Source organism: Fukomys damarensis, unplaced genomic scaffold (assembly GCF_012274545.1).
Source record: "Fukomys damarensis isolate Sample0158 unplaced genomic scaffold, DMR_v1.0_HiC HiC_scaffold_13, whole genome shotgun sequence".
NCBI lineage: Eukaryota > Metazoa > Chordata > Mammalia > Rodentia > Bathyergidae > Fukomys > Fukomys damarensis.
The window spans coordinates 9,842,209-9,854,313 of record NW_022900925.1 but is presented as its reverse complement, the minus strand read 5'-3'; the positions used below and the strand labels follow the sequence as shown (position 1 = coordinate 9,854,313).

At 46.6% G+C, this 12,105-nt stretch overlaps 1 protein-coding gene across 2 annotated transcripts in view; it reads left to right on the top strand.

Annotated features, from left to right (window-relative positions):
• Wrap53 (WD repeat containing antisense to TP53) overlaps positions 1-10,563 on the top strand; it is a 17,484-nt gene extending 6,921 nt beyond the window's left edge. The window contains exons 4-10 of one of the 2 annotated variants that reach the window (XM_010614889.3): positions 7,889-7,977; positions 8,172-8,262; positions 8,368-8,500; positions 9,473-9,681; positions 9,840-9,943; positions 10,083-10,217; positions 10,317-10,563. In XM_010614889.3, the coding sequence (XP_010613191.1) occupies positions 7,889-7,977; positions 8,172-8,262; positions 8,368-8,500; positions 9,473-9,681; positions 9,840-9,943; positions 10,083-10,217; positions 10,317-10,563 (1,008 nt within the window). The other variant, XM_010614890.3, reaches the window with a different exon arrangement.
• Positions 10,564-12,105: the final 1,542 nt, after the last annotated feature.

Sequence of the window (12,105 nt, the reverse complement as noted above, 5' to 3'; positions counted from 1 at the left end):
TTTTTTTTTTTTTTTAAGATAGGGTTTTGCTATATAGTTCAAGCTGGCCTCGAACCCACTGTGTGTAATCCAGAATGATCTTGAACTTACAGTTCTCCCTCTGCGTCAGCCTCCCAAGTGCTGAGATTACAGGCATGAACCACCATGCCCAGCCCAGTTTAATGCATTTTTATTGAGCACTTTCTGTAAGTATACCAGGTTCTTTGAGGTGCTGAGAACTGGGTAGGCACAAAACATAAAAAAATCCTTGTTCTTGTGAAGTTTATAACAAAGTGCTAGTCATGATGATATATATCCCTTTTCCTAGGAACTTGGGAAGCTGAGGTAGGAGGATTGCAAATTTGAAGCTACCCTGAGCAACTTAGCAAGATCTTGTCTTGAAAAATAAAAAGGTCTGGCTGGGGATTTAGCTCAGTGGTGACACAGTCTGCTTCATAAGTGCAAGGTCCCGAGTTTGATTGCTGTAGCTTAATGGTAGAGGGAGGGCAATACAAAGGGGTAGCTGGACTGATGTCAAGAAGTACAGGGGAGGGGCCCGGGATTTAGCTCAGTGGTTCCATTCCCTTCCTCGAAAGTGCAAGGACCTGAGTTCGATCCCTGGTACCAAAAAGGAAAAGAAAAGAAAAAGAAGTACAGGGAGCTTGTGTTGGAGAAATAAAAGATTTGGAGATGAGAGAGGAGCAAGTGATACCCATCTACCTCCTTTCATGTAAGTTTGTACTGGTAAGATGGCCACAGGGGACAGCCACATCCTGGCAAGTTCAAAAAGATAAATGGAGCCTTCTGAGAAGAAAATGGGAAATAAGAAAGTTTTAGATCCTAGAACAGGCATTTCAGGGGCCTGAGGTTAAGGTTGGAGAGGATTCTCAGTAGAGTGTGGGATTGGGGCAGTCTGGGGTGTGTACAGAGTAGTGGACATGTATGTTGTGATATTAGATGTCGAGATGATATTAGATTAGTATCTGGAGCTAATGAGGGCGAGGGTCTTGATGGCTTCCCAAACAAAGGTGCTCATTGTGACTGGCCTGGTCCTGAAGGCTTACCTAGTGTCCACCTCCTGGACCACGGCAGGTCTCGGAGTTCTGTGGGAGGGCATATGACACTGGAAGCCCTGGTTCCTAACTGGAGATTGGTGATATCTGAAGGCCAGGTCTCTGGTGCAGCTTTCCTGAAAGAGGTCAGGAGCAGAGCATGGTGAGAAGAGTCTGGAAATGTGAGAGGTTGTGTGTTTATTACACATACATGTTTTAGAGACAGAGGAGTGTTAACAAGGGAAAGTTGCCAGACATGGTGGCATCCCAACTTCTTGGGAGGCAATGGAGGGGACAGCCTGGGCAATTGAGTGAGACCCTGTCTCAAAATTTTAAAAAAGAGCAAGGGTGTATCACAGTGGTTGAGTGCTTGTCTATAATGTGTGAAGTCCTAGGTTTAATGCTTAGTACCACAAGAGGAAAAAAAAAAGGAGGGGTGTCATCATTACTTCCATTCTACAAAATTCAGCCCTTTAAATTTTTTGGTTTTGTTTGGTTTGGTTATTTGAAGACAGTCTTTGATGTGTAGCCCAAGCTGGTCTTGGACTTGCAATCCTTCTGCCTCAGTCTCCTGAGTGCTGAGATTATAGGTGTGCACCACTGTACACTAAATTTTTCTACATCTGTCTAAATACTGAAGCTTTTTATGTCCTCGTAATAATCCCATACTAATTTTGTGTCCTGCTTTTTTCCTCTGAACAATCATCCTAAATGTTTTTCATGGTGGTTTGGTCTTCACAGTTATTGTGCTTAATGGGGTGTGATATTGCATTGAGTGCTTCTGATAGTTTTTTAACCTCTTCTTCCATTTTGGATATATGAGTTGTTTCTAGGATTATAACATAGTATCATAAATTAGCCTTCAGTAAATATCTTTGTATGTTTTGAGGGGGGAATCTCCCTTTCTTTTTTGGTACCAGGGATTGAACTCAGGACCTTGCACTTGCAAGGCAGGCATCTCTTTTTTTTGAAAGAAAAAAAAAAAGGAGGGGGGATTGAATCCAGGGCTTTGTACATAGGGAGATCTTTAAACATTTTATTTATTTTTGGTACTGGGGATCAAACTTGGGACCTTGCACTTGTGAGGCAGGCGGCAGAACCACTGGGCTAAATCCCCGGCCCGGGGAGATTTTTTTTAAAGAGGATTTTTTTTTGGTACTAGGGATCGAACTTGGGGCCTTGGATTTAGGAGATAGGTGGCAGCATCACTGAGCTAAGTCCCTGGCCCTTAAAAGAGGAATTTTATGAATTAAGAAATATTGTAGGGCTGGGGATTTAGCTCAGTGGTTCCGGCACCTGCCTCACAAGCACAAGGGCCTGAGTTCAATCCCTGGTATCAAAAAAAAAAAAAAGAAAAAAAAGAAAAGAAAAGAAATATTGTAGGTCAAACAGCATATACACATGCCTATGTCTATAATTTTTATGTCTTGTGATGTGGTCAGTTTGTTTTCAGAAGCTTTTTGTGTCTTTTTTCCCTGCAATTAACAGTGGAGGGATGGACCAATTCTATTTCAACTTCACTGAGTTAGTTTTTCCTGTTGCTGGGACAGAATACCTGACACTGGCAACTTGGAGGGGAGGGTTATGGAGCTTACAGTTTCAGAGGTTTTAGTCCATGGCCTTCTGACTCTGAGGCAGGAGCGTCACAGCGGACAGGTGGAGTGGAACAGAGCTGTTCCTCTGCACAGTGGGCAGGAAGCACAGCTCAGGGGAAGGAGGCCATCGAGAGATACTCCCCAGAAGCTCCCCAGTAGGCTCCAGCTCCTGACAGCACAGCCAGCTGTGAGCATCAGTGAACTCACCCACTCCTGAGTACAGAGCCCACATGATCTTGTCCCCTCCAGGACTCTTAATTCAGTCTAGTTGTCAATTGAGATTACTTGGCACAATCACTCATTGGGGTTCTCATCTTCATTGTTTGCCAGCTTAACATTTGAAAATTGATAAAATTTATATACATGGGGGAATTGTGGAAGGATATTTTTGGGTACAGTTGGTCCTCTGTATCTGTGGGTTCTGCCTTTATGGGTTTAACCAGCCACAGATACAAAATATTTGGCAAAATATTGTGTCTGTACTGAATATGTATAGATTTTTTTCTTGTCATTATTTCCTAAACAATACAATGTAACAGTTATTTATATGGCATTTACCTTGTATTAGGTACTATAAGTAAACTTAAAAGTGATTTAAAATATATAGGAGGATATGTATAGGTTCTATACATTTTACTTTTATTTATTACGCAGTACTGGGGATTGAACCCAAGGCCTTTGCCCTGAGCTACATCCCCAGCCTATTTTAGATTTTTTAAAATTTTGATTTGTTTGCTCACTTGTTTTTACAACAGGTTCATTTATGTATTTCAGGTTGTCCTTTGATTGACTATGAATGTAGACAGGCTGGCCTCAAACTTGCAGTGATCCTTCTGCCTCAGCATCCTGTGTGCTGGGATATTCCACACCTGGAATATTTTTTGAGACAGGGTCTTGCTATATTGCTAAGTTGCTCATCCTTTAGCCTCAGCTTCCCAGGGTGCTGAAATTATAGGAGTGCACTGCATGCCTGTCTGTTTCACCATTTTATATAAGTGACTTGAGCTTCCATGGATTTTGATATGGGGTGGGGGATCCTGGAGCCCGTGTCCCCCAGATACTGGGAGATGACTGTATTTTCATATGTCTGTGTGAACTAGGTTCTAATATAGTTTTCCTCCTTTCTCTATCATTTCAGAGTTTTCTAAAGCTTGTATTCCTAACTCCCTATCCTCTTCCCTAACTACTACTTTGTTTTTCTCCCTGTGATGCTGGGGATGAAAACCAGTGCCTTGCACATGCTAGGCAAGCGCAGACTCTGAAGTACAACCCCAGCCCTAGCCTCTGGCTCTTGTGGAGCCCTTCCCTGCTCCTCTTCCCCTCTCCAGAATGGTCTTGGCTTCCTCTGTGTCCTCCATCTCTTAGCTTAGGGATGAGGACATCCTCCTCAAATGTTAGAGCCTCATTTTTGCAAAATCTTCCTTTGAGTCTGTGCTATCTGATTTTCTCTCACCAAGGATGTTGGTACCTTGTGGCTTTCCTGTGTTCCCCACGTCCTCCACCATCTTTGTGGCTTTAGGTATAGAGGCCAGAAGCTAGGGTCTCATCCTTTAATCTTCCTTCTCCAGACCTCCCACATCTAATTAATTACCAAATCTCATTAAATCTTCCTAATCTTCCTAACCCACCCACTTTTCCCCATACCATTGCTTCTGCTTTCTTTTCTTTTCAGTACTGGGGATCAGACTTGGGTCCTTGTGCTTGTGAGGCAGGTGGCATAACTGCTGAGCTAAATCTCCAGCACTCACTGCCTCTGCTTTAAATCAGGGTTTTATTATTTTGGGCCTTGTGTTCCTGAAATGGTCTCTTGTCTCCTTTGGTTAATGAAAACATGTACTCACTACTGATTACATACTAGGTGTTGGAAGAGCGTGGTAAGTGAAGCAGGATGACTGCTACTGTCTCACATAGGGACTCTGTAATATGAGCACCACAGGGAGCTTAGGGCCTAGAGCAGGCTGCCAGAGGAAGAAGCATCTCAGAGCCCTGGAAAATGATGAGGATTCAATCTGAGGAGTTACTGGGGAGGTGAAGGAAGAATATTCCAACTTAGAGACTACTCCATGTGAAAGCTGCAGATTGAGAGTATGCTGAGTTGGTATCTTTTGGGGCCTTGAGAGTCAAAATGGTGGAATGCCATTGGTGGGAGTAGGGAGGTAAGAGATGAGTCTTGAGTGGTAGGTTAGGGATGGACACCTTTGTAAGGATGGGTCACTTGGAGTCACTGAAACATTTATTTATTGTTATTTATTTATTTTTTGAGACATGTCTTGCTGTGTAGTTCAGACTGGCGTTGGACTCACTGTGTAGCCCAGGCTGGTCTTGAACTAACTCACTGCGATCCTCCTGCCTCCCAGGCACTGGGATTGCAGGTGTGCGCTACCATGCCTGGCTCCACTGAAATATTTTCAGGGGCTGGGAATTTAGCTCAGTGGTTCTGTCGCCTGCCTCGCAAGTGCAAGGACCTGAGTTCGATCCCTGGTACTCCCCCCACCAATATTTTTTTCAACAGGAGAGTGACTTTGTACAGAATTCAGACGTGATTCTTAGATCTTGGGGGCCTCCATGTGACTGCAAGTGTGAAGAATGGGTGGGCAGGTTGGAGCGTGAGGTGAGGGTAGACCCAGTGAACACGTAGAGTGCAGCAGAAATGCCAGCAAGAAGGCAGTGGTTTGTACTGGGTTCTTCCGAGTGGGAACAAAGAGGAGAGGACAGATTGAGGGAAACCTAGAGGAGGAACTGGCAGCTTTGATCCTGAGTTGGGCCAAGAAATGGGGGAAGGAGTAGTGATGGTCAAGGCTGGTGTGCACATTCCAAGCTTGAAAACGGTGTGGGGCCCAGGAGGACCAGCAGGCATGAAGAAGGGAGATGCTGGGCCTTTTAGGAACAAAGAGAGTTTGTGGGATGCCTCAGAGGAGCTGTCCTCCAGGCAGTTGGCTGTATAGATTTAGAACAGTGGGGTAAAAATTGAAGCCATTGCTGGATGACAGCTCTGTGAGGGTAACCACATAACTGATGAAGGGCTGGCACGTTCTGTTTAAACAGTTTCTGCAAATCAGTAAGAAAAATGATAACGTGGTTAAAAAAAGTGGGAAGAAAATATGAAAAGTTTACCCAAATGACTGATAAATATATAGAGATGTCTAACCTTACTTTATAGTGATGATAGAATTGCAAATTTATGCCATGACAAAAATACCATTTTATAGCCTTCAAATTGAGAAAAATTTAATATCTGATAGGTCAAGAGGATAAAGCCCACCAAACTGAATGACCTTCCTTCTACCCATCCATACACCTGCCCACCCTCTCCCTCCCATTCTTTTTGTGGTACCAGGGGTTGAACCCAGGGGTGTTCTATCACTAAGCTACATTCCCACCCCACCCTTTTAAAAATATATCTATATTGGAGATTGAACCAGGGTCTTCATATTGAATTATATCCTAAGCCCATTTTTTATTTTGAGATAAAGAATTGCTGAATTGCCTAGTCTGGGCTCAAATTTGGTGTTCTCCTGTCTCAGTCTCCCAGAATGCTAGTATTACAGGCTGTGCCACCACACCCTGCCCCCATCATCCCTTTACTTTTTTTTTTTTTTACTTTGAAACATGTTCTTCCTAAAGTACTCAGACTGCCCTCAAATTTGCCATCCTGTCTCAGCCTTCTGAGTAGCTGGGATTACAGTCATGTACTACTGCATCTGACTACCAGGTTCTCTTACACACTGATGTGAAGAGAGTAAGTAAGTTACGATGAGTACTTTGGAATCACATTTGATGTTATCTCAAAGTTGGTGATATACATAACACAGAAACCAGTGATTTTACTCTCCAGAAGACACTGTAGAGAAACCCTTCCCCATGTTTCAGAATGTCAAAGCCAAAAGATAGAACCATCATGACTGTCTGTAGGAGAGGGGTAGATCAGTGTGGTACCCTGTGGAGCAGAGTACTATGCAGCAGTGTCAGTGTGCACCCCCCCACCGTGCCCCATGTAACTATTTTCCTAAAGAAATGTGTGAGCTGCACATGTTGGTGCATGTCAGTAATCCCAGCACTTGGAGACTGAGGCAAGAGGATTGCTGCAAGTTTGAGGGCCAGTGTAAGCTATATAGTTCAAGGCCAACCTGAACTGCATTAGTGAGACCCTGTCTCAGGAAGAAAAAGAAAAAAAAAAGAAACGTGTGAGAATGGTAAATTAGGACAGTGTTACCTCCAAGGGAAGATTTGTGCTTGGAAAGGGATTTTTAACATTATTTTCCTTAAACCAGATGAGGTCACTGTTTGTTTGTTTTGGTAATGGTACTGAAGATTGAATCCAGTGCATTGTGCTACATCCCTAGCCTTTTTTTTTTTACTATTTGAGACAGTGTCTTGCTAAATTGCTGAATTGTCCTGGTGTGTGTGTGTGTGTGTGTGTGTGTGTGTGTGTGTTTTGTTTTTTTTTTTTTGTACTGGGGATCGAACTCTGGTTCTTGTGCTTGTGAGACAAGTGGAAGATCCACTGAGCTAAATCCCCGGCCCTCCCTGGTTGGGTTTGAACTTGGGTTGTGATCTTCCTCCTAGAGTTATTGGCATGCACTGCCAAGCCCAGAAGTTTTATGTATTTATTTATTTTTAAGATCTTTGCTGTTAGAACTATTTGTTTTTGCAGTACTGGAGGTCAGTCTCAAGGCAAGTATTCTATCACTGATCTGTACTCCCAGCCCTAATCTTTAAAGAATAAAATGGGGGCCGAGGATTTAGCTCAGCGGTTCGGTGGCCTGCCTTGCAAGCGCAAGGACCTGAGCTCAATCTCCAGTACCCGCCCCAAAAAAGAATATAATGGAAATAAGAATAAAATGGAACCTAGTAGATGTTCAGAAAATATTTATATTATTATTATTGTTGTTGTTTTTCTTTTTGGTCCTGGGGATTGAACTTAGTACCTTGTGCTTGTGAGGCAGGCACAGTGCCACTGAGCTAAATCCCTGGCCCAAATATTTATATTATTGGTTGTTTTTTTTTTTGTTTCTGGGTTGGGTTTATTTATTTCTTTATTTGTGTTTAAAAAGTATGAACCTATATGGCTCTTAGTGGCCTAAATCTGATATTTAAGGCTGAGTTGGAACATTGAAGATTCACTTCTTTATTTATACCCCATCTGCTTTCTCCTGTCTGGTTAACAACATGGTCTTCCTCTCTTTTGTAAAATGCTAGGGGCATGGGCTACTGACTCCTTTCCCCTGCCAGTGACCCTGTCATTCCCGTATCTCTGTCTAGGTCCCTGTCCTTCGAATGGTGGAGGGTGATACCATCTACGATTACTGCTGGTATTCTCTGATGTCCTCATCCCAGCCAGATACCTCCTAGTAAGTGATGTCCTTTGCCCTGTACACCCCCGCAACCCCATTCAAGGGAATCCTCCACTGAGTGTCAGGTCTGCCAAGGATGTCAGGAGAAGGAAAGTTCATGTGTCCTTAAATGGGAGCTGAAAGGGCTGGTCAGTTGGCTTCCTCCCCTTCCTTTGACAGTGCCAGGGCCTCAGTGTCCATGTCTCTCTCAGCGTGGCCAGCAGCAGCCGGGAGAACCCAATTCACATCTGGGACGCCTTCACTGGAGAGCTCCGAGCTTCTTTTCGTGCCTACAATCACCTGGTATAAACTTGCCTGCCCACCCTGGCTTTCCTCCTGCCTCAGCTCGTTCCTTAAGGACGGCCGAGGCTTTGCAAAGAGCTGTACTTAGCCCTTTCTTTCCCCCAGGATGAGCTGACAGCAGCCCATTCACTCTGCTTCTCCCCGGATGGCTCCCAGCTCTTCTGTGGCTTCAACAGGACTGTGCGTGTGTTCTCTACATCCCGGCCTGGCCGAGACTGTGATGTGCGAGCCACCTTTGGTAAGCATCTATGCCTCCAAGGGAGGAGAACCAAGGGTAGGGGCCTTGTGTGAGCCAGGGGCCACCTGTGGGGTTTTGCTTTGCTCTCAATTTAGCTTGGGAGGCAGGTTGTACCCAGTTGCAAAGGAGAAAGCAAACTTAGACTTGAGGGAAGCTTTCCTAGGGTCATCCAGCTCATTGGAGAACTGATTCACTCCTGAACCCATGCCCTGTGAACTCTGTACATTTTGGTCTCCAAAAGTCTAATCTCAAGCAGGGTTTGATGGTACATGCCTATAATCCCAGCATGTGGGAGGCTGAGGCAGGAGGATTGCTATAAGTTCAAGGGCATCATGGGCTGTGTAGTGAGTTCAAGGCCAGCCTGAACTGCATGGTTAAGAATCTGTCTCCAAAAAAAGAAAAAAAAATTTTTTCTAATCTCTAGAAATTTTATTATTTTTCTGTGGTGCTGAGAATGGGACCCAGGGCCTTACAAGTGCCAGGCCATGCCAGTGATGTACCACTGAGTTACACCCTAGCCTTCTAGAAAAGAGATGAAATTGAGTCCATTTCCTGTAGACCTTTGGCTTTCTATCCCTTCCAGAAAAAGCTGGGATTCGAGAGGGAAGATAAAAGCCTTGGGCATTTAGATGCTTTGAGAAGATAGAAGGAGATATGAGAAACATCAGAGGTCTTTTTGGGGGAGGGTTGAAACAGGGTCTCCCTATGTAGTTGAGATTGATGTGGAACTCACTATGTAGCCCAGGCTGGTCTCGAACTCACAGCGATCCTCCTGCCTCAGCCTCCCTAGTGCTGGGATTACAGGCGTGCACCACCACACCCGGCCATCAGCATTTGTGCTGCTGGTGACAAACAAGATGGGAGAAATGTTGAGTCTAGCATGTTGGTGTTAGGGCAGGGACTGTGGTGTACCTCTGCTTCTAATGCCTGGTGCTACTGTCCTTTCTTCCACATTGTTTCTTCCCTCTCTAGCAAAAAAGCAAGGCCAGAGTGGCATCATCTCCTGCATAGCCTTCAGTCCCACCCAGCCCCTCTATGCCTGTGGCTCCTACAGTCGTTCCCTGGGCCTGTATGCCTGGGATGATGGCTCCCCTCTTGCCTTGCTGAGTGGGCACCGAGGGGGCATCACCCATGTGTGCTTTCATCCTGATGGCAACCGCTTCTTCTCAGGAGCCCGAAAGGTAGGGGATCACATGCTGGGAGTCCAGAGCAGGTAGGTGGGTAGTAGTGTAGGAGTGGGGATACAGTCTGCCGTGTGTTGGGCAGTGTCAAGATTTAGGCAAGTAGGGACTTTAAGGGGTGCGAGACAGACATTCCAGGCCCCGTTTTGTATTTTTAGGATGCCGAACTTTTGTGTTGGGATCTCCGTCAGCCCAGTCACCCACTGTGGTCCCTGAGTCGGGAGGTGACCACTAATCAACGCATCTACTTTGATTTGGACCCGTGAGTAGCCATGGCCCCTTCCTGCCTAAGACTCTGATGCCCCAGTGATGCCAGAGCTGGACTGTAGAGTCCCAGCCCTGGCTGTCAGTTTTCCGCCCCAGGGGCAGTGCTTGTGAGCCAGCAAGTCTTCCTCTCCCAGGAGCGGGCAGTTCCTAGTGAGTGGCAGCACCAGCGGGGCTGTCTCTGTGTGGGACATCAGCGAGGCTGACAGCAATGGGAAGCCAGAGCCAGTCCTGAGTTTTCTGCCGCAGAAGGATTGCACCAATGGAGTGAGGTCTGCAGTTCTCTTCCATGGGGCTTGGGAGGAAGGTGATGCCTGAGGGAGCCAGCATCCCTGCTCCAAGACTCACAGACTCTTGGTTTCTCCCACCAGCCTTCATCCTAGTCTGCCTCTGCTAGCTACTGCCTCTGGTCAGCGTGTGTTTCCAGAGCCCACTGAAAGTGGGGATGAAGAGGAGCAAGTGCTAGACCTTCCCCTGCTCTCCCTGCGCCATGTCCACCTTGAGTATCGGCTTCAGCTCTGGTGGTGTGTGGGGGATCCAGACCCCAGTAACCCTGATGACCACCAGGGTGAGACCAGACGAGGAGGGATAGAGGGAGGTGGGGGTGAGCTTATATAAAAAGGTTTTGTATGATACTAGAGTCTTTGTGTCTGTTTGGGGAGGCAAATGGCAAATGACAGAGGTGTGGGCTGGGTACTAGTGGATTCCCTTATCCTACAGCAGTGTGACTGGCTTACTGTTCCATAAACCAGGGGTTGAGAGGTGGGACTAGGCAGGAGCCAATGGAATGCTGAGCTGGTGTGAAGTCAAGTGGGTGGGGGTGGGGCTTCGTGCCATTGACTGGGTGGTTGCTAGGCAACTTGGTAAACTGAAGGGGGGGACCTGTTTGAAATCTCTCTTCCAGGGTGGGGGCAGCAGGGATCAGGTTGAGTAGGGCTGAGCAGGAGTGGCAGGAGCTCCTTGTCAGACTGTTGGATGTGACTGTGAGACTGCAGACAGTGACAGACAAGACATCCGCTCACTCACACTCCACACTATTTACCATCATCCAGCAGCAGAGGGACCGTTACTCAGCTCTGGGGAAGGGGAAGGTGAAAGGGTGGCATAGCAGTCCACTCCCCTCCCCTGGACTTCTCCAAGAGGCAATTAGCCCAGTAACCAGAATCAAGGACACACAGTGAAGAGTAAAGGTGCTGGAAATACACAGACGTCACCTTTGTTACCTTCCATCTTCCCATGAGATGCAGGACAAGGGCTAGGGGCGTACTCACTCAGCAGCTAGCCCCATCTTGTTTTCCCATCTGCTTTCCTCCCTCCCCACACACACCTTGCCAAAAATTGAGAAGGGGGTCTTTGAAGAGAAACGGTCAGCAGGGATGTGATTGGGGACCTCACAATCAAAGGGAAGGGGAAAATCTGGGGAATCCTGAGCTGGGAGAGGAATGTTGCCCCTGCCAGGAGGTGCTGAAAGCCCGGGTTCTTACACTCCAAAAGTCAACTCCTCCCTTCCCCCAGGATAATTGGAAACAGCACTTCCTGAAGAGTGTGGTCTTGGAATTGTAGGGTACCCCTTTTCCTCTCTCAGCCCCACCTCTCTTCACAACCACCTAAGAAGGGCCCAAGTTTACTTTTAATTTCCTCCCTTTCACCTAACCCTCAGATACCAGTAAAGGATCTAGGAAGCAGTGACAAAAGAGACCCTAGGAATGGGAGTTCAGCACCCTGTGTTTGGCTTGTAACTTTATTCTAGATTTCCGTGTGACCTTGGGCAAGTCACCAGGTCCTCCCTGACCCTCGGTTCTTCAACACTACAATGGGATTAGTAGCTCTGCCCCTCCCACTTCACACAGGTAGTCGTGACGGTCAACTCAGCTGCACTTTGTGAAGCGCCTAGCTTCAAGGTTATTCTCGCCAATGCACCTGGGAGCAGCCTGGGAGCAGTGGTGGTGTTTTGGGATGGAGGAGGAGGAGGCTGCGGGAGCGAAGTGGGGTGGGTTCCTTGGGGTGGAAAGGACGATAGCCTTTCTGGATTTTAGAGAAGAAGGTTCCAACCGATCTGGAGGTCGCAGGGCAGGAGGGGAGACAGGCGAAAAGTCAGCTAGAGACGGAGACTGAGAGACAAACCGGGCGCGAGAGACTACGCCAGGCAGCAAGGCAGGG